This window comes from Onthophagus taurus, chromosome 7 (genome assembly GCF_036711975.1).
Source record: "Onthophagus taurus isolate NC chromosome 7, IU_Otau_3.0, whole genome shotgun sequence".
NCBI classification, from domain to species: Eukaryota; Metazoa; Arthropoda; class Insecta; order Coleoptera; family Scarabaeidae; genus Onthophagus; species Onthophagus taurus.
Genome location: NC_091972.1, coordinates 123,346 through 145,024, shown reverse-complemented (window position 1 = coordinate 145,024; position 21,679 = coordinate 123,346). Strand labels below are relative to the sequence as shown.

Here is a 21,679-nt window from a genome sequence, read left to right as displayed (position 1 = left end):
TTTTCTTTTTGCAATTTTATTTGAAGCATTTCTAATAGATTTTTTTTTACTGGCAACTTTCTCGGTAATCTTTTAAGCCGGGTATCTTTGAATTTAATGGTTTTGTCATTTCTGAGAACTATCTTAGTCGTTGTGGTTCAAAGAACGAACTTGATCCAACATCCCTAAATTTTTTAATCAAGGACTAAATTCAGAGAAAATTATGACAAACGGTTGACTTAAAAAGTTTCAAATACAAACAGCTGCTTCCAGCAACTCTAGAAAAGTATATTATACACTGCTTCAAAATGAGTATTTTTTAATTCGTATTACAAATATATTTTAATACCGTGATTGAAATTTGCATCGGTATTGAAGCTAAACATCGACAACGTACGTATTTGAACCGTAATAACAAATATTTTGTCCGGTTTCATTTCAATTTCCAGCAAAAATGCCTATTTTTTTCTCAGTTACCGATTTTTCGGTTCAAGTTTTCAAACAATTTCATAGATTTTTTGTATTAATATTTAAAAAATGTTGATATTTGTCAGATTTTTTGTAATTTCACAATTTTTTATCAGTTATTCACCTTTTTTGTAATATGCTCGTTGATTCCTTGAAATTCTTTTTCAAATTACTTTTTATAACAGATTTTATGTCGTATAGAAAAGTTTGTTGTGAGTTATATTGATTATTATAATCTTGCAAAAATGTTTCCGTTAGAAGTCGCATTAGTTTTTTCTTTGCAATTATTTTTTTTTATATTATAATTTTTTTTATCGTAATCATTTAAAAAAAAAAAGAAAAATTGACGCGTCACAACAAAACGTAAAGGGTGGCGTAGGTGTTGAGACTAACCCCATCGGGATAATCCGGGACGCGGCGCACCGACCGCGCCGCGGTCCGGACGTGCCCGTATCCCGGCCGGGTTCCGGGGGGGTTGTTCCGGGGATCGGGACGGTTAGATCCCAAAACCCCCTTCGTTTGAGGGGTTCCTTCCACCCACTCCTACAACAACCCACACCGACCCCATCGTTTCATCCCAATCCCTTTCGTTTCGACCCGCAGCCTCCAATCCATCCACAAACGAGAGAGACAAGTCGCGGAGCGACACATTACATAGTCGCAGGTTTCGCCCCCCTCAAACTACCCGGGGTCGGTCGAAATGGGAGTTGGGGTTAGATTTTGGGGGTGGGTGTGGGGTTAGTTTTTGAGGGTGGTAGATTGGGTGGCGGTGGTGGTTCCGGGATCCCTGCCGCCTGCTCATTTCAACCCCGGCCAATTCCACCACCACCACCACCGACGCCTCCCTTTTTCCCCCGTGTCCCTTGGAGTGAGTCTTCCACCCGGGCAGCCATCACGCGTTCCTCTTCTCTTCCACATGCACATATTTCTCCACTACCCCGACCGTCGACCACCCCCTTTCATCCCCCGACAGCCCCCTTGCACGGCATACGACGTGTGTGTGTGTGCGCGCCACGTCGGGTACCCGCCGCCGTTGCAAAAATCAATAAAGGGAAAACAAATTAATCGTATACAAAAGGGCGACGACGACGACGCCCCCGCGTACTAAAGAGCCTAGGGGTGAATCTCACTGGAAATAATCTGGGGCGCGAAAGAGATCGGATGTTAAGAGGAAAACACGTTGGGGGGGCCCGGTTGGACTATGGACACAGTATTAAGGGGAAAAAAATTATTATCTTACGATTTTTGAATTACAAGATTTTTTTATTAGTCAAAATTAATATTATTATGTTCAATATGATTTTAAAGTTATTCTATAATTCTAAAATTTCCAAAGCTACCTAATCTAAAAGATCGAGAATAGCCTACCCAGAATGCTTTGTGGCTATCACTCATGTTTTTTTTTTTTTTTTACTCAACTTGTACTTGTATCTGCAAGTTTTTTCTCTTCACGATATTAACATATTCGTATAAGACTGTTAATTTCGTCAATATGTAATTAACTTTTGATAAAGTAGTGTATTGACTTTTTAGATAGTTTCATGCTTGAAAAAGAAAAAACCTTTCAAACGAAAAGTGTTAAAAGAAGCTGACCATATAGCCTCAAACAGAGATATTTAAATAATTACAAGTAAAAACGGAAATTGATAAAGAACCATTTCCAACATGAGTGTTTGGAGTTATAAATAAAAATAGAACCTACTTTTTTTGCCCATAATATTTTTAACAATTTCTCTTAATTAAGATTCATTGGAAAATCTCACGACAGAAAAAATTGGAATTATTACGCTAATATCGATTTAGCCGCGCCCTCAAAGGAGACATGGTGCGTCCTAGGAGTTTTGTGTTTGGCCTCGAGCACCCTTTATTTACATTGCATCTTTTACGGCGACTTTTATGACATTATCGAAAATTCGAAGACCAGAAAATGCTTAGGTTGTTACCTTGGTATGAAAACTTCGCTTGATTTAGCCAAACATATTTTAATAAATAAGTTGATTTTATAATCATGATAATGGGTAGCTACCGACAGAAAGCCTTTTTCTAGGCGACTAGTTAAAAAAAAGGATAGCTTTCAGAGTGAGAGCTACACAGCGATAAGAATGTGTCAATATATTTTTTTATTAGGTGTAATTGTTGTGTTCTTGCGTAACTTGTAATACGGTGCTTAAGAGACATTCTTTTATTGATATGTAAAAAGTTACACCATCTTAGAGTTTCTTTCAGAAAATAGCTTTTCTACTTGATTCTAATATTTCAAATATTTTAGATTGGTATTTATCATTGAAAAACCACTTTCTACAACATATTTTGGAACTTAAAAATTTTTATTTACAAAGACTTCTATAATTTTCCTTATATTCTTGGATTATTGATATTCAGGGTATCGCAAAAGTTTCTCCCATTCTAAGGTCACGTTTCAATTCCTCATATTGTGATGATGCCGACTGCTGGCAACTACATTTTTGCGTCAATTTTGAAGATGAAATTGAAAACCAACGTTCGCCCAAGTTATTTAAAATAAGTCCTTTCACACGACCGTCAAAATCGCTGACTCGCTATGAAATCGTTTCCTTCTCATCTTAATCAACTATATGGCATCAAGTGGTGTTACATTAACGCGCTTGGAGTGCAGCTTGGCATTAACAAAATCAAAAAGTTTTGATATCAATAATTTTTTCAAAAAAAAATTCATATATTTATTGGTTTTTATTCGATGAGTCACCGAAATTTTGCAATACTCTTATAATGATTTTTGTTATTAGTAGTAAATACTTAATATAAGCAGTAATATGAATTATCAAGATTACCTAAAATCGCTTTAATGATATTTAATATAAGGTACTCTGGTGTTTTTGAAAATTAGTTGTAAAATCACGAATTGGTGCAGTAATAAATCATCTTAACAGGTGGGTAAACATCTCGTGCCTTCTATTACACTTGCCTGGGATTGGTCCAAACAGACAAAGTTTTCGAGATTCTGATTTTAGAAATATAGAGGGAGAGAGAGAGAGAGAGAAGTTGATATTTTGAGATTATTAGTCTTTATTAAGATAGCTACAATATATGTATGTTATGAATGAAAGAATTATAAAGATATTCGACGCTTATAAAGAATAACAGCCTTTTACATCAACAGTAAATGGTCTGCAATTCACTATGAAAGCAACAGGTAATATGTAATATATATATACAGTGTGTCCCCGGATAGGTGAAACGACTCTTATAAACGGTAAAATTTTTTCTATTTTAATTGTAATTTTTTGGGGTTTAGCCCTGCTTGATGAAAGACTAATTTTGAACATATTTTCAACTTTTAAAAAACAAGTGTGTCTTGACAGTGAAAAAAAAACTTTTTTTGTAGCAGGTAAAGTACCTTTTCTGTTTACAGTACGTGAAAGTGTTACTAAGAAGTTTTGTTCAGAATGAAAAACTGTGCCCATATGCAAATTTTCGAAATGATCGGCCTACTTTGATAAAAATCCATATCAAACAATTTTATTTCTAAAAAGACTGCCATGGAAAAACAAAATTGCTTTCCTGTCAATGTTAATCTGTCAAACTATAATTTAGTAAACTTAAAGTGTTTTTAAAATACAATGTTCACATTAGAGGAAAAAGTTTACGTGATTCAATGTTATGAAACCGGGGAAAAACCGATAAATATGGCTATTACTTTATTTAGTGGAAAATTTTCAAATACTGAAATTAAAAGAAGTACTTGGCGTTTAATCAAAAGATTTCTTACAGCAGGAAGTATTGACTCTAAAAAAAAATATGATGAAACTGTTTAACTGTTTTCTTTTGTGGGCGAACACACAATTAATTTTTTGTGAACATTTTAACAACGGTTTATTTATTGCTCCCGAACAATTTGAATCTCAAAACAAAAAATCTTGATAAAGTATCTAATCTTATAAAGTAGTAACATTTTTAGTAACATTTTACCATACTGTAAACAGAACAGGTACTTTACTTGACACACAAGAAGTTTTCGCTTCAGTGTGAACACTCACTTAAACTTTTAAAACTTGAAAATATGTTTAAAATTAGTCTTTAACTAAGCAGGGCTGAACCCCAAAAGATGACAATTAATATCGAAAAAAATTTACATTTTATAAGAGTCGTTTCACCTATCCGGGGACACACTGTATATACAGGGTGTCTCAGCGAGACCGGTCATTAGACGTTTCTGGGGTTCTGGTGAAAATAAAAATTTGAGAATTCAGACTTAAGTATTATCAATTACGATCTCTTCGACTAAAATATTTTCAGATTTCTTGCACTTCCGGTTATACCGGAAGTCGCCACCTACTTTATTTTTTTAAATGGAACACCCTGTATATTTTTACATATTTGGATTTGTCTGTTTTCATGGTTTATAAATAAGTTTACTTTTTGCAATTTGATTCGGCCGTTCTCGAGTTATTCGAATTTTTCTAGAAAAATCTGCTCCAGCAGACATTTGTTCAAAAAATCAGAGAACACTCAATTTTTGGGATATCAATTTAGGATTCAGAATATGCTTAAACAACATGATGGAGTATGTTTTGGTGCCGAGAACGGCTGTCTAGAACGTTTGGTCACTTTACTATGGCACGTTAACTTTTCAAAATTTGGAAGTACCATAACTTCATTTTTTTAAATGGCACCCCCCATATTTTATAACTTAGTCGTCTTCGGCGTCTCATTCTACATCTTTTATATCCCATATGTCCCATACCTAACATTAATAGTTTGGGAGATAATTAGGGTTTTTTGAAAAATGCACACATATCATATGGATATTTAGCCTAGTGTGCCATGAAAAACAAGCCTTCTTAATGAGTTCTTGTCAAAGACTCACTTGTTTACCTCACTTCATGCATGTGAGCAAATAATTATCTGTTATGTCCCTTAATATTAGTACTGAAAAGAGTTAAAATCGATAACAATAACGAAAGTACTATTTACACAAATCAAGAAATTCTTCATTTATTTTTTATGCATAAAAAGCGCGACAAAGTTCGTAGTATGATTCCTAGATCTTCTTTGGCAGCTCGAATTGAGGTGTTGGGACTGGGCTCGAAATAAGCCAAGGCATTCACCTCTTCCGTTGCATTATCTACTACATTTTTTGGTCAGTTTAACACGTGATTAATTCGTCCAAAATGCAAAAAATATGCTTCTATTCTTCTAAATTTATCTTTTGTCATCGGAGGTAAATGCGGACAATTTTCATTAAACATTCTGCAAGTTCTACTAAGAACTTTGTCGCACTTTTCGTGCACAAAAAATAAATTATGGATTTCTTTATTTGTATAAACATTATTTACGTTATTAATATCCATTTTATCTGGTTTCAGACTCACAAGCATCAAACAACGTAAATCAAACTTTGACGTTTGTCAATAACTCATTAAACATTTGTTTTCCATGGCACACTAGGTTAATATCGATATGATATGTGAGCATTTTTCAAAAAACTCTAATTATTTCTCAAACTATTAATGTTAGGCATAGGATATATGGAGTATAAAAGATGTAAAATGAGACGCCGAAGACGACTAAGTAATAAAATATGGGGGGTGCCATTTAAAAAAATGAAGTTATGATAATTCTAAATTTCGAAAAGTTAACGTGTCATAGTAAAGTGACCAAACGATCTAGACAGCCGTTCTTGGCACCAAAACATACTCCATCATGTTGCTTAAGCATGTTCTGAATCCTAAATTGATATCTCAAAAATCGAGTGTTCTATGATTTTTTGAACAAATGTCCGCTGGAGCAGATTTTTCTAGAAAAAATCGAATAACTCGAGAACGGCCGAATCAAATTGCAAAAAGTAAAGTTATTTATAAACCTTCAAAACAGACAAATCCAAATATGTAAAAATATACAGGTGTTCCATTTAAAAAAATAAAGTAGATGGCGACTTCCGGTATAACCGGAAGTGCTAGAAATCTGAAAATATTTTAGACGAAGAGAACGTAATTGATAATACTTAAGTCTGAATTCTCAACTACCTCAACTTCTTACTAATTTTTTACTTAAATATATGTAAATGTACTCTAAATGAAAAGTAAGTTTAATAAGAATTTCCCTTACAACATTGAGAGGGGTCTATGTCCGCCTTTAAGTGTTAGGTTAACCCTTTATTTTTCACTGCACCGGTTTGTGACCCAAAAAGATTCTAGAAAGTCACAATTTCAAATTTTGCGTTTATAGAATGATTTTATATCATTAATAAAAAAATTAACATTATAAAATGATTAGTATGTAACAAAACGAACGAACCTTTAGAATAGAGTCACTAAAGGAAGTGCTTAATAAGACAGGAAACATGTTGGTATTACGAATGAAATGAAGTTATTACTAACGTTGGAAAATTTCATTATTTTCCATATTAATACGATTATATAAATTGAAAGTAATCGAAGTGATTAGAAAATTTTAATGGTTTACAAATATTTTCTTGTGCAAAAAATAATGCGTTTCTAACTGTGTTCTATCTTAGGAATGTTGCCTCTTAACGGTTTTTTTCCAATTTCACCGTGTATTTGCGCACGTTTTACCCGTATCTCTAACCTTCAAGCGATAGCCTGTTCGAATCTCTTTTTTTCTGTCCTCAACTTATCTCGTTATCGTTACATTTTATTTTGTCGGGTTTTAAAGTTATTTGTTTATTAAAATATGCAACAAATGTGAGATCACCACATATTTCAATAAATTAGAGGAAAGAAATTAACAAAAAAAAGGCAAACTTTGTACTGAACTACAACAAGCAATTAACCTCAATGTAAGTGTACAATTTATAAAATTCCGTCATAGAATCGACCGTTTTGCTTATTTTTCTTTTCAAGTTTTACTCATTCTGTTTCCATTGCGCAATTTACATACAAACCATTATCTATTTCGTTTTCATTATCAACGAGGTTAAAACTATTACGAAATAACTGTAGAAGTGAATTTTCTATATTATTTGTTAGATTTGTTTAGAATCGAGTTCTACTCTTAAAGAAATTTTCGAGTAAACAAAACTTATTTCTTAATCAGAAACCAATGTTTTTGTCTCGTTATCAGACGATTAGAGAAAAAAGTTTTAAATCATTTTTAGACGTCAAAATACAAAGTTCAAAAAAACAAAAATTAATTAAAATTTATTCATTTTCAATTCTATAATTTATCTGTTTTAATCAAGTTTTTATTTTGAAGTTACATTTATTAAAGTTGAAATTTGAATTCATTCATTTATTATTTTTTTTTTACCCCAATTCATGATGTGAAAAATCATGAATCATGTTTCTAAAAATTTTGAAGAATTTTGAATCTATCACTATGACTAGAATTAACAGTAGGTCGTATTTCTAATCCTTTATCCACCCAGAAGTCATGATTGTTTTGCAAAATCTAGAATAACTCTATATTTTTATATATGATCAAAAGCTTAGCATGTGTCTGCAGATAATTCTATGTTGAAAATTAAACGTCACCTAGAACAATGTTGCCAGATTGTTTATCAAATTTACACTCCCCCGAGTTACAATTCTACTTTTTTGGGTGCTTCAGTGTCTTACCCAAATGTATTTTGATTACATATACTTTGTTTTAATCGCAAACAAAGAATAGACAATTGGACGATTTCATTTCAGCCACATCGATAAAGATTATTGGTTAAGGTTAGTTTTCTTTTAAAATGTCAATCATTCCGAGAAAGAAGTTGGATAAGGTTAGTTTTCTTTTGAAATGTTTGCTGCGCTCACTGCCCCTGCAGTCCCTACAAGAAGAAGATAAGCTTCTTTACTAAAATTTATTTTGCTGGTTAATTGAGGTTCCATTTCATTTTTTTGTTTTTCCGAACAAATGTTAATTAATATAAGTACGAAGGCTTTCACGGCCGGTGTGAATTAAACTAAAATTAGAACAATTTTCGAACGTGAAAACGTTACTAATCCGTCTAATTTAATTTAGATTATCGATTTTTTGAAAGACGGTCTTTCTAATCGATTGACCTTAACGGCCCTATTCGCCTTTGCCTAAATTCTCCAATATTTATAGTGTTTATGTACAGGGTGTCCCAATTTCGATGTCCGCATAGGCTATCTCCGAAACTCAAAGAGATAGAAAAAAAGTAGCTTACATGTCATGATCTCGTTTTTCGAGAAAATGCTAATTCCGAAAACTCCGAACAGCTATCGTCTTTTGTTTTCGCCCTATCGGCAAAAACTGAAAATTTTGCAAAAACGACAATCGCGAATATCTCATTTATTATCAAAGATGGAGTATTATAAATAAAACATTATATGGGCAACTTTTTACGAAGAATTCAGTGGCGTAGGTAGAATTTTTTCCCATCGTTTATTTTCGAGATTTTAGGCATAACTTTATTTTTTTAAATGGAAACCATAGTTGGTTATGACTTAAAATAATTTGTTATTTTCTTCTGATAACAAATATATATAGTTTGTGGGGTATATTTCTTATAGTTATTGAATAATTAACAAAAATTCATTTTGTTCCCTCTAAATCTAATGTATGTATTTAAAAGTTAATGTTGCTATGGTGATAACCATAGCAATGGAATATAATGTATCAATTTTTTTTGTTCTTTCTAAACCTATTGTGTGTATTTAAAACTTAATGTTGTTATGGTGATAACCATACCATGAGGAAAAGCATTGTTTCCAATTATTGCCAAAGTTTGTAGCAAGGACAGTAGAATCTAACAGGACTGCTACATCCAGTGTAGTCGACTACGGGTTGGTTGCCCGCACTCTACGTCACACTATTTGCCACGCCTGGTAACTGTCTATGTTTTTAGAGGTTATATGAAGGACATTAATACGTCTAAAAACATAAAACTTCAAAACTAATATGAATACGTCTAGGATATAACCTCTCACAGCAAACTCATAGACCATAACAACAGCTGGACGTGGAAAATGGTGTGACGTAGTTTGCGGGTAGGCTGTCACAACAATGGATGTAGCAGTCCTGTTAGATTCTACTGTCCTTGAGTTTGTAGTAGTATTTAAAAATTCACTAACAACTCTGGCATTATGTGCTGGTGCTCCGTCATATTGAAAATATATCATTTGAGACATATTTAGTGGCAAATTGTCGACCAAAGGCTCAATGTGCTGCCTTAATATATTGAGGTATTTGCCTGAGTTTAAGTTTTTATGGTAGATACTATATGCCAAAATTCTATTATCTAAAAGGGCGCACCATACATTAAACCCCAATCTTCTTTGAACACTTAGAGACTTCATCGGTCCAGATAACATTTTGAACAAACAGCAGATTATTTAATTTTTTTAAATATCATCTACAAAATTCTAATCTTCGATTGACATCTCCGGCACGTAAATAATGAGTTAGCCCCGCTTTGTATGGTTTATACTTATTTTTCTTTCATATTCGGAAGCAGCGGCTTTTGGGTCAGACGTCTTGTTGCAATTTCTCTTGCAGGTCATTTTGGTATGTTTTTGTATGTGGTTTGGGAAAGGACCAAATATCTATTAAATTTTCTGCTAATCGGCTGAAGGTTTTTTCGTGCGGTTGTCTTCTTTCTGGCTATCTTGTGAAATATAATTCCTCGAGTAACGTCGCATTCTTATCTGATAACATATAGCATTCCATCATGTTACATTTTTCATAATTTTCGAAATTCATTGTAAAGTTTTATTCAGTTTTGTTATACTTTGACACTTAACATGCTGGTGCATCGTACCAGCACATAATGCCAGAGTTGTTATCGAATTTTTAAATACAAACTTTGGTAATTATTTGATACTTTATGTTCCATCATAGTATGTATGGTTATCACCATAGCAACATTAACTTTTAAATACATACATTAGTTTTAGACAGAACAAAATGAATTTTTGTTAATTATTCAATAACCATAAGAAATATACCCCACAAACTATATATATTTGTTATCAGAAGAAAATAACAAATTATTTTAAGTCATAGCCAACTATGGTTTCCATTAAAAAAAATAAAGTTAGGTCTAAAATCTCGAAAATAAATGATGGGAAAAAAATTCTACCTACGCCACTGAATTCTTCGTAAAAAGTTGCCCATATAATGTTTTATTTATAATACTCCATCTTTGATAATAAGTAAGATATTCGCGATTGTCGTTTTTGTAAAATTTTCAGTTTTTGCCGATAGGGCGAAAACAAAAGACGATAGCTGTTCAGAGTTTTCGGCATTAGCATTTTCTCGAAAAACGAGATCATGACATGAAAGCTACTTTTTTTCTATCTCTTTTAGTTTCGGAGATAGCCTAGGCGGACATCGAAATTGGGACACCTGTACTTTGAAGAGCCACAAAATATAAAGCTATTTAGAAACAGAGATGTTTGGAGATGGACTTGCTCAAAGTGTATCAATTTCAACAGTTGCGCTCATATCTCGTATTTTATTGTTAAACAAATTGCAAGATTGGTAAAAATCCGAATTTACTACATCATCAAGTGTTTTACCATATTTGCCAAGAAAATAATGGCGCCAAATAATGAAGAAAATTTTCCGTATTCCCTCTGTGATTTCTGGAACTTTTCTTATCCTTTCATATTTATCGTTAATAGAAAGAAATTGTTTAACAGTACATGAAAAATATCATAAAACGCGTTCTAGATCTGATTATTTACGATTTTTTCGCGGCCCAACAAATAATATTTGTTCTGGCACGAAAGGATGCTAAAATCATTTACCATATCAAATAATTTTTAAACAAATTTTATACTACATATTTGATTGTACTCAACAATTTTAATTCTAGTCTTTAAAACATTTTCGCTAAAACAATAATTAATATCTTTCTTTTATTTTCAGTGCGAATAGATCTGGTTTAACAGTGACAACAAACAATCCCTCCTCATTACCAATAGTGAACAATTCAACCCCAATTTCAATCGTGGCTCCAGTGTCATCATCAATAAATAATATTGGCGGTGGTGCTAGTAATAATATTACGAATTCAACTTCGTCGTTTATGTCTTATCCAACCGGGACTACACAGTCTACGGTTTCTATCACAAACCGGCGGGTGTTGAGGCCGAGAACTGAACCGAGAAGTTACGTTGAGAGTCCCGACGTTGTGATAAACGGCCTGGACAAGCCGAGGACCAACGGAAATCTTGATTACAGTAGCGATTCGAGCGAAGGAGAAATGCCACCGTTAGCACCTATCAAAGAACTTAGTCCATCAGAATTAAGACACAGGTAAAAAAACTTGTCAATAAAAATTGTTAAATTCATTTTTAAATAATAGATAATCGGCGACTACACGATTAAAAAATAAATAATTGAACGCTTTGAAATGAAAATTTAAAAAATTCACAATTTGATTGAAATTTCCGCACATTTTTAATTAATAATGGGTTGGGTTTAGATTAAAAAAAAGTATGCTCAGGTCCCCAGATCCCAGACAAGCAAATGACGAACCACAATATTGATTTGTCGGAGCGGTAATATGTGCAAGGGTTGGAGCTGCAAAGTGTGGAGAGGAGGGGTACAATGAACACAACAAAGGATGGAATACACTTCACCTTTCACGCCGCGCGTTTCAAGCTTCCCCTTCAAATAATTGCTACAAGCGAGATAAAAAAAAAACTTTGAAAAAAAAATTATGAATATTTTTATCAAAAATAATTGCAATTATTTGATAATCGAATTTGTTATTCACGTCATCGATAAACAATTTAAAAATGTTTCTGCGTTTAGTAACAGTGAATAAAGAAATTCCACAATCTTTATTAGTACATGTTAAGGAATTTTTATTAATAACTTTTCGTTTTAATTTGTACAACGGTAAAAATCAATATGAAACAATGAGAAATTAATAAAACGAATTAATAATTCAGAGAATTATTTCTCTTTTCCATCTAGGTTAATGTTCCTTTTTAATAAATTACAATACCGTTACTCCTTTATAGTGTAAGTAGTCTAGGAACTACGTCGATAATTTAAAAAAACGACAAGGAAACGATTTATACGTGTGTGCCTAATATGAATTATTCATAAATTTAAAATAAAATTGAATTTAAAAAAAATCAATAAAATTAAAACTTTTTTTCTTTCTACAGAGAAAGAGGGTTGAGAAGGTTACGAGAAGAACTTCGGGTGGAAGAAATGAAACTTGTTTTATTGAAAAAGCTAAAACAGTCGCAACAGTTGAAAGAGAACGTAGCCGTTTTACCACCGAACATCCCGCACTCTGCCCTACCCCCAACGGGTCTTCCAAGCGGCTTGAGCATCACCCCGACGACGGTCAAGGTGCCCACCAACAAAACCACCCCGTTACCGCAAGCGGCTCATTCGAGAAATTTACACAAGACTGGACAAAATGCTGTACCACCTCCATTACGTGGAGTAAGTTTAATTATTAATAAAAACTTATTAAAAGAAAATATTTTAAAATCTCATAAAAATGAGATTATATTTTGTAATGAAGCTAATATTGAATTTTATGTAATATGACATATTAATGAGAAAAATATAAAATGATGAATGGATGCTTGGCTGATCGAGCAGAACGCAACAATGGCGAATGGTAGTTTAGTACATAATTAGGAGTTGAAAAAGAAAACCATACCATTGGCTGGAACATGCAAATTGAGTAATGAGCGAATTGTTACAATTCATTTTCAGTACATTATAGTGTTCCCAACCTTTGATCATTATTTGCCAAATGCTTATAATTTGTTTTTAATACATAATATAGACATTGTCTTTGATAATGTTGTGGCAGAATCTGTTTACTTTAACCGCCTTACGGTTGAAGATGCATTCTTATGAGGTGTGTGTCACCTTAAAGGGGATCAGAAGCAGATAGATAGTATTGTTGTTGATATACATTGTTACTTCTATTTACCATAATAACATATACAAGACAAGGGGAAATAATTTGTTGCTGGTTTGAGCATAACCTGATTTGATTTTTTTGATGACTGACTGGTTGTAGAAGAAATATAATAAAGATCTTATTAGGAATTGAAAATATAAGACAAACCAATCTTAACAAAAATATTTTTATTATTGATGACACAAGTGTTCTATTGTAATTCTAAATTTTTATATTTTGTTATGTGCACTTCTACCTACACTCCTGTAATTGTCATAATCATAGACAATAATTGATAAAGTTGGATCAACACTAAAGGCATCTGAAATAAATAACGTACATTAAGTGTAAGGGAAAAATTAGACCAAAAAACATTTATGAAAGAAGTATAGTATGTCTATAGGTATATGAAAAGTACCTATAGAAAATATTTGAAATGAGACTGGAAGAACAAAAGAAAAGACGGAAACTCTTTATTACATGGAAGGTTGACATAAGAAGATACCAACAAAACGAGGAAAAACCATTTATAATATACAGGGTGATTTATAACATAAGGAGCAGATTAAAAGAGCAAGTACTAGGGGCCAAACTGAAGATATTTTCTTAATAATGTTTTGACTACAACGTAATAATCACAAAGATATAGAGCATTAAAGTTGAATTAATTGCCCAGCATTTCTTACGATATACGGTATTACACTACGTTTAAATTCAAACTGCGAATATTTCGGGGTTACTTAAGCAATGCCTGATTAGCACCAATAATAAAATCTTTGTAATATGGCAGTTACGGCTATTTAAAAATTTGTTAAATCACTCAAAAACTGGTGTTTGTTTTTTGAGAACCGCTGATACCATGTTTTTATTGCTGTCAATCCAGTTGACTTGGTTACCTAGCAACGGATATGTCATTTAATTTTAATAATGTCATTTAACGTCAAAATTAGAATTTTTACTAATCAAAAAATACAATGGTAATGTACAGTAACGAAGAATACGTAGATATGCTTATTATTTATGGAGCAGCTGGAGAAAACGCTGCACACGCAAGACGTCTGTATTCCAAATATACAGATCCCTTCTGAAAACACTTTTCTTCGGTTAATCCAGCGGGGAAGAGAGAGGAAATCTGCAACCTAAGAAAGGTCTTGGTGGCGGTAGACTAAACAGACATGGAGTGAATGTGGAAGAAGAAATTCTAGAAATTGTGGAAGCGGATCGAAGCACGAGTACTCGTCAAATTTCTCACCAACTCGAGGTATCCCAGAATTTTGTTTGGCGTACGTTGAAAAGTAACGGTTTACACCCCTATCATTTTCATAAAGTGCAAGGACTGACTCCCGCTGACTATCCTTTGCGGTTGCAATTTTGCGAGTGGCTACTAAGTCGTACCAACAGAGAAGCAGATTTTGCGGACAGTATACTGGTAACGGATGAATGCTGTTTTACCAGAAATGGTGTTCTAAATGTTCACAATTCCCATGTGTGGTCGGACGAAAATCCACACGTTATTCGTCAAGGCTCTTTTCAACAACGATTCAGAGTGAATCTATGGGCGGGAATTGTGAACAATACGTTAATAGGAATACAATACCTTTCGAATTACCAGGAACTCTTAATGGAACTTCTTATTTACAGTTTTTACAAGAAAATCTGCCAGTACTCCTGGAAGATATTCCGCTACTTATGCGACGTGAGATGTTGTCCTGCACATTTTAGTCGTAATGTACGAGATTTCCTCGATAATGCTTTTCGGCAAAAGTGGATTGGTCGAGGTGGACCTATTCCATGGCCACCACATAGTCCCGATCTTAACCCATTGGACTTTTTTTTATGGGGATTCATGAAGGATAGAGTATATGCCACTGAGGTTAATACAATCGACCAACTACGACATCGCATCCTGCCGCTACAGAGGACATACGTCCACGATTTCCACGATTATCGTTAAATTGGATTCGTCGTGCGCAGTTGTGCGTCGAAATGCAAGGACAGCACTTTGAACATATGTTATAAAGAGATTATTATTATTATTATTGTTATTTTCTTGTTTTAGAGATTTTGTAATTTTGCATTTAAAACATTATTATTATCCGTTTCATAAATTAACATCTATTATTTCTTTTCATAAATTACGTATTAAAACTAAACAATTAAATTGTCTACTTTGACAGCTCCTTCAAAAATGAGGATGGCGTTGACAAGTATTTTAATTGTTCTTTAGTGAATATCAGCGGTTCTCAAAAGTTGACGCTAACTTATTTAAAAAATTAACATGCGATATCTATGTAACTATTAAGATTTTAACGAAACATTATTAAGAAAATCTCTTCAGTTTGACCTCAAGTACCTACCCATTTAGTCTCCTCCGTATGTTATAAATCACCCTGTATGTTATAGATGGGCCAAAGCCATATGGGATATAAAGAAGTGGATGATTTCCAGAATTTATATTTTGTTGTGTTGAAATTATTTTCATCGATTAATTTAACTTAAATCGTTCCATTTAATTTTTAATGAAAATTAATAAATTTTTATTTTTTTAGCAACCTCCACCATCAAATAGAAATAGTCTTCACGTGACAGCTGTAACGGGTTCGCCCCATAACAGAACGAGTCTCTCGGTTCCGCAACCTCCACAAAGATCGTCTTTGGGCCGACCCCCGAACTTTCCCGTTGGTATCAAAGATTTATCACCTTCGGTTACGATAACGCCGGCGCCACCACAACCGACTAAAGTAAGTGTTATATTTGATTTTGTTGTTAGATAGTTTATAACATCTTTTTGTGTACACAATTAATATGGAAAAGGAATGTTTTTTTGTTGTGTAATTCAATAATATTCATGGTATTTTTGATTTATTTTATTGCTTGCTCAGTCTGGAAACGGATTGGACAATAAGAATATTGGAGCAAGTAATAACATGCCTCAAACGACTCCAATACCTGAACAGGTAAAACCTAAGTTTATAAAAATGCCAAGGAAGATATTTACTTAGAGTTTGCTTGAAAAATATATATATTTACTTTATAAAGCTAAATTCAAATCGTGAATTTATAAAATTTTCCATCTCTACTTTTGACCATAAATTTTATGACTTTTTTTTTTAAGTTAATGTTTTTGTGATTTTTTTTAGGAAAGACAAAGAGATCAAGAAACGCCAGCTCAACGACAAGCCGCCGCAAAATTGGCGTTACGCAAACAATTAGAAAAAACTCTACTACAAGTATGTTTTATTTTGTTTCCTTTTCAAATTAAGTTTTATTTTTATTTCTCAAATTTTCCAAACTTTTTTTCATTTCATTTCCGATATACAATTTAGTTCAGTTCCTTCTCGCTTTGATTATTTTGGCAGAGTGTTGTGGAAACTTTCCGTTCCTTTTAGTTTTATCTATTTATTATTGTTAATTTTTTCAAATCTACCGGAATTTCTTTAAAAGCTGCTATCAAAAATATCTCTTCATAGTGAAGTGGTTATTTTAAACGATTTATTTTCGTTATATATAGTTTAAACGCTTCCTTCATACCCGTTTATTTTTTGTAAGTTTTTTTATTTGGGCAACAATTTTTTTAATTTTTTCTCTTACACCTAACCTGAAAAGAAGTGATCAGAACGTTTGCTTAGTGCCCGCAATTTTGTTTGACTTGAATTTTCAGCAATCCCACAATCAGCACAATAACTTAGTAGGCTCTGGATTAGAGAAGGCTCTGCCAGAATACATGAAAGCAAGTATTTTTTTGTCCTCTCTCTCTAAAAATCAAAATTCCCTATAATTAAAAAAATAATTAAAAACCTTTCAAGTAATAAAACTTTTGCACATTTAATTGTATTTTTGGTTTGTTCTCGTTTTATTTTAGATACCGCCACCCAAACCCCCACCGCCAGAAATGCATTTCATACCGAATCCGAGCAACACCGAATTCATTTATTTGGTTGGCCTCGAACACGTCGTTGACTTTTTAACGAAGGAAACGAAAATGCCGCCAGCACCCCAACCGTTCTCGTGCAGTCAGTGTGGGTGTGATTTCACGCCGGTGTGGAAATGGGAAATGAGAGGAAACAAATCCAGAGGTAAATTAAGGAAAAAAATTTATCTATTTTGACATCTAGGCTCGTTACTACCATCTTCTGGTTAAGCTATCTAAGGGATTATTACCGTGGTTACGGCTATTTTACGCGCTCTGATTGGCTAGTAGATGGGTTTATCTATAAGATAAATTTAACTAAAAGATGGTATTAATGGACCTTAATGTAAGACTTTATTCAAGTAGTTGTAATTGTAATAGATTGATGTGTTTGTATGAATCACATTATTTTTTAACAAAGTTTATAGTAGGGGTTTATAATTAAGGTTTTGGACACAGTTTTGGTATAGTAGACGCCACGAGAGCTGGCAGTAAATCATCGTTTTCCGCTGTTACAAATGCCATACGTAGTAAATTAAAATTCACAAACCGCTAGAGAGTAATGTGTGTTAGAAAAAGATAGCATTAGTTTAATATGTCTGCTGTACAATTCAAATAGCCACATCGAAAAAGTACGTCTGTTCTTCTAAGGGATGTAACTCTATAATTATAACCTCAAATCGAAACGTCTTATGAATCTGTTGGTGTTTTCACAAGCCGAAAATGAAATAAATTAATAATTAATGAATAAATTATGAACCACTGTTTAAATAAAACTTACTTAACCCTTTGTGTCCCAAGAAGTCAAACATTTTGAAACTTTGTGACAGAATCAGACGGAATTAAAACGCTATCAAAATACACTCAGTAAAGGCCTTTGGAATAAAATTTTAGCAAAATATGCAATCCCCCTATTTTCGCATAGTCAAAGTGTCAAAAAAATGCTAATTCAAAAATTCCTGGAAGCCGTATTTATTGAAATTAAAGAATGAGACTTATTGTAAATTAAAGCTCAAAGCTTTCTTTTTAAAATGATGTATAATAATTGTTGGGTTTGATTGGAAAAATATTGACAAAAAACATGTTGAAACAAAACTTACATTTTGGTTGGCACCTAAGTGTGCCAAAAAAGATGCTAATTTAAAAATTCCTGGAAGCCGTATTTATTGAAATGAAGGAATGAGACTTATTCTATATTAAAGCTCAAAGCTTTCTCTTTAAAATGATGTATAATAATTGTTGGGTTGGATTGGAAAAATATTTAAAAAAAATGTTGAAATAAAACATACATTTTCGTATAACCTAAGAGTGCCAAAAAAGATGCTAATTTAAAAATTCCTGGAAGCCATTTTTATTGAAATTAAGGAATAAAACTTATTTTAAATTAAAGGTCAAAGCTTTCTCTTTAAAATGACGTATAATAATTGTTGGGTTGGATTGGAAAAATATAGAGAAAAAAAATTTTGAAACAAAACTTACATTTTCGAATAACCTAAAAATGTTAAAAAGATGCTAATTTAAAAATTCCTGTAAGCCGTATTTATTGAAATTAAGGAATGAAACTTATTTTAAATTAAAGCTCAAAGCTTTCTCTTTAAAATGATGTATAATAATTGTTGGGTTGGATTGGAAAAATATAGAGAAAAAAAAAGTTGAAATAAAACTTACATTTTCGTATAACCTAAAAATGTTAAAAAGATGCTAATTTAAAAATTCCTGTAAGCCGTATTTATTGAAATTAAGAATGAAACTTATTTTAAATTAAAGCTTAAAGCTTTCTCTTTAAAATGATGTATAATAATTGTTGGGTTGGATTGGAAAAATATAGAGAAAAAAAAAGTTGAAATAAAACATACATTTTCGTATAACCTAAGAGTGTCAAAAAAGATGCTAATTTAAAAATTCCTGGAAGCCGTATTTATTGAAATTAAGGAATGAGACTTGTTCTAAATTAAAGCTCAAAGCTTTCTCTTGAAAATGATGTATAATAATTGTTGGGTTGAATTGGAAAAATATTAAGAAAAAAAATGTTGAAACAACACTTTTTTAAATTTAAAAGAGTCAAAAAAGATGCTAATTTAAAAATTCTTAGAAACCATGTTTATTGAAATTAAGGAATGAGACTTATTTTAAATTTAAGCTCAATGTTTTTTTCTTTTTAAAATGATCTGTAATTTTCACACCTAATAACCTTTTAAAGTATTTGATAAATAAATAAATAATTACATAAATTTTATTATAAATTAATATTAACGATTTTTCGCTGTTTAACCTCTCCTAAATTTGACAATGTTTGACATATAACCTCCATTACTAACCTAACATACATTTAAATGTATGTGGTGAAATAATCTAAGTCGTACGTCTATATCTTGATTCATACCATTTTTAAACGTCAAGTCACTGCCAGCTCTCATGGTTTCTACTATATTAGCATAATATTCTGTGCTTTTAGAGAACTCTTCTGATATTTCCTGTGTTTACATTTACATGCTATCCTTTTAGGATCCATTAGCTACACAGAGAATGTGATTACATTCTTAATTACAATCTCCATGAAGAATGTGATTACATTCTCCATGTTCAGTTCCTCCTCTACTCCTGGATGCAATTTCTTCTCTAACGCCTGCTGGTATTTGATCCTTTCCGTTTGTTCCCTCAGTCTGTCAACATTAATTTTTAGTTCCTCTGCTACATTTGTTTTGGTTTACGCATACTAAAAGGTGGTCTGGCTCCAGTTCTCTATAAAAACCAGCCTTGACACTATAATAGAGTATAGAGTAATTGGCAACCTACCTACCCAGTGTCTGAGATCCATTAGATTAGAAAATATAATAAAAAAAATAAAAAATTAAGGTTGATATTAATATTTAAAAATTAAATTGCTATCTTCATTGTTGCTAACTTCGGGTTTAATGTTTTTTATTCTAACTTTTTTGTTTTTTGAGATAAATGCATCATGTTTAGACTCATTTTATATAGTTCGTTTTTTTTCTATAATACTTATCAATGTAAATTATTTAGGGTTTCTGTTGGTATTATCTAGGACCCTTATAAAATGTATGTTGTTTTCATGATTTTTAGTAACAATGTCAGTAACTAATTAATTGAGGTTAAAATACTAATAAATTTTTAGATAAATACGATTTTGACGAAGTACATATTTGTTATAAAAACGTGCTACAAAGTAATTAAATAGAATAAAATACCTTTTCTAGGTAAGTAAATGGCAAATAAACACCCCACAACACTTTTTATGCACCTTTTCTTTTTGAATAACGAAAGCTCAAACGTCAATGTGACATATTTACTTCAAAACATGATAAAACAAAACTCCCTGTTAATTTTGCCAATTTTACAACAATTTGACAGGTATTATAGAAAAAAAAATGAACTATAGGTTTTTTAAAACAGAATACATCATGAAAGAATACCATGAAGTTGCCCATTTGTATATTATATGATAACTAACTTCAGGTTTAAAATGTCAACCTCAATTTTGAACCTATATTTGATATATTATTTATTTGTTGTTTTTTTCAGGAAAAGATCCTTCAAAAGTTATTTGTGAGCAGTGTGTAACAACTAACGTTAAAAAAGCACTAAAAGCCGAGCACACCAATAGACTGAAAACTGCTTTCGTTAAAGCATTACAACAGGAACAGGAAATTGAGCAAAGATTAGCTCAGGTAATACTTTGTGGTAATACCCGAAACTTTCTCCTATTACACATTTATGAAAATAAGTATACAATCTAACCTTAAACAACAAAAAAATGTTTTAGGACCTTTTCCTCTCCTAAAAATTCCGAAATTTTCACTGGATACAAGGTAATCCATTGTTGTCCATAACCTCATTATTTATATAATTATATATAATAATAGAAATGTATTTAATTTTTTGGTTTAGAATGGAGTGTTTACGTCGAGCAGTCCTGCACCGTCTCCTGTAACTCCAGAAGCATCCGTGCCAAAGTCCGTAACGCCGACTCCGACACCAAGACATGCAGCGACACCCCCAGCGCCTCCTTCCACACAACAGACGCCGCCACCTTCACGAAGTTCTCACAGTTCCGCGCAGGATAAATTAAATATAAGCAATGCGGCGACAATGCAAGCGTTACAACAACAAATTTTAAGAAGTAAGCAATTTTTTATTTACAAATGTTACTATACATTTTATAATTACTATCAGAAGGTGAAAGACGAAATGTGGGTTATATGCATGGTGAATAGTACAAAATTAAAAAGTATCAATCGTGAGACATACAGGGTGTCTCAGCGAGACCGGTCATTAGACGTTTCTGGGGTTCTGGCGAAAATAAAAATTTGAGAATTCAGACTTAAGTATTATCAATTACGATCTCTTCGTCTAAAATATTTTCAGATTTCTTGCACTTCCGGTTATACCGGAAGTCGCCACCAACTTTATTTTTTTAAATGGAACACCCTGTATATTTTTACATATTTGGATTTGTCTGTTTTCAA

At 32.4% G+C, this 21,679-nt stretch overlaps 1 protein-coding gene across 8 annotated transcripts in view; it reads left to right on the top strand.

The window, feature by feature from the left end:
- Positions 1 to 21,679, top strand: part of LOC111416647 (transcriptional repressor p66-beta simjang) — a 31,519-nt gene that overhangs the window by 5,883 nt on the left and 3,957 nt on the right. For 4 of the 8 annotated variants that reach the window (XM_023048722.2, XM_023048724.2, XM_023048723.2 and 1 more), the window contains exons 3-11: positions 11,272 to 11,661; positions 12,525 to 12,810; positions 15,832 to 16,023; positions 16,165 to 16,239; positions 16,423 to 16,512; positions 16,944 to 17,012; positions 17,145 to 17,358; positions 20,736 to 20,881; positions 21,102 to 21,333. In XM_023048722.2, the coding sequence (XP_022904490.1) occupies positions 11,272 to 11,661; positions 12,525 to 12,810; positions 15,832 to 16,023; positions 16,165 to 16,239; positions 16,423 to 16,512; positions 16,944 to 17,012; positions 17,145 to 17,358; positions 20,736 to 20,881; positions 21,102 to 21,333 (1,694 nt within the window). Of the gene's footprint in view, positions 1 to 7,138; positions 7,226 to 11,271; positions 11,662 to 12,524; positions 12,811 to 15,831; positions 16,024 to 16,164; positions 16,240 to 16,422; positions 16,513 to 16,943; positions 17,013 to 17,144; positions 17,359 to 20,735; positions 20,882 to 20,976; positions 21,025 to 21,101; positions 21,334 to 21,679 lie in introns of those variants that run through there. The other 4 variants (XM_071197643.1, XM_071197644.1, XM_023048726.2 and 1 more) reach the window with 4 other exon arrangements.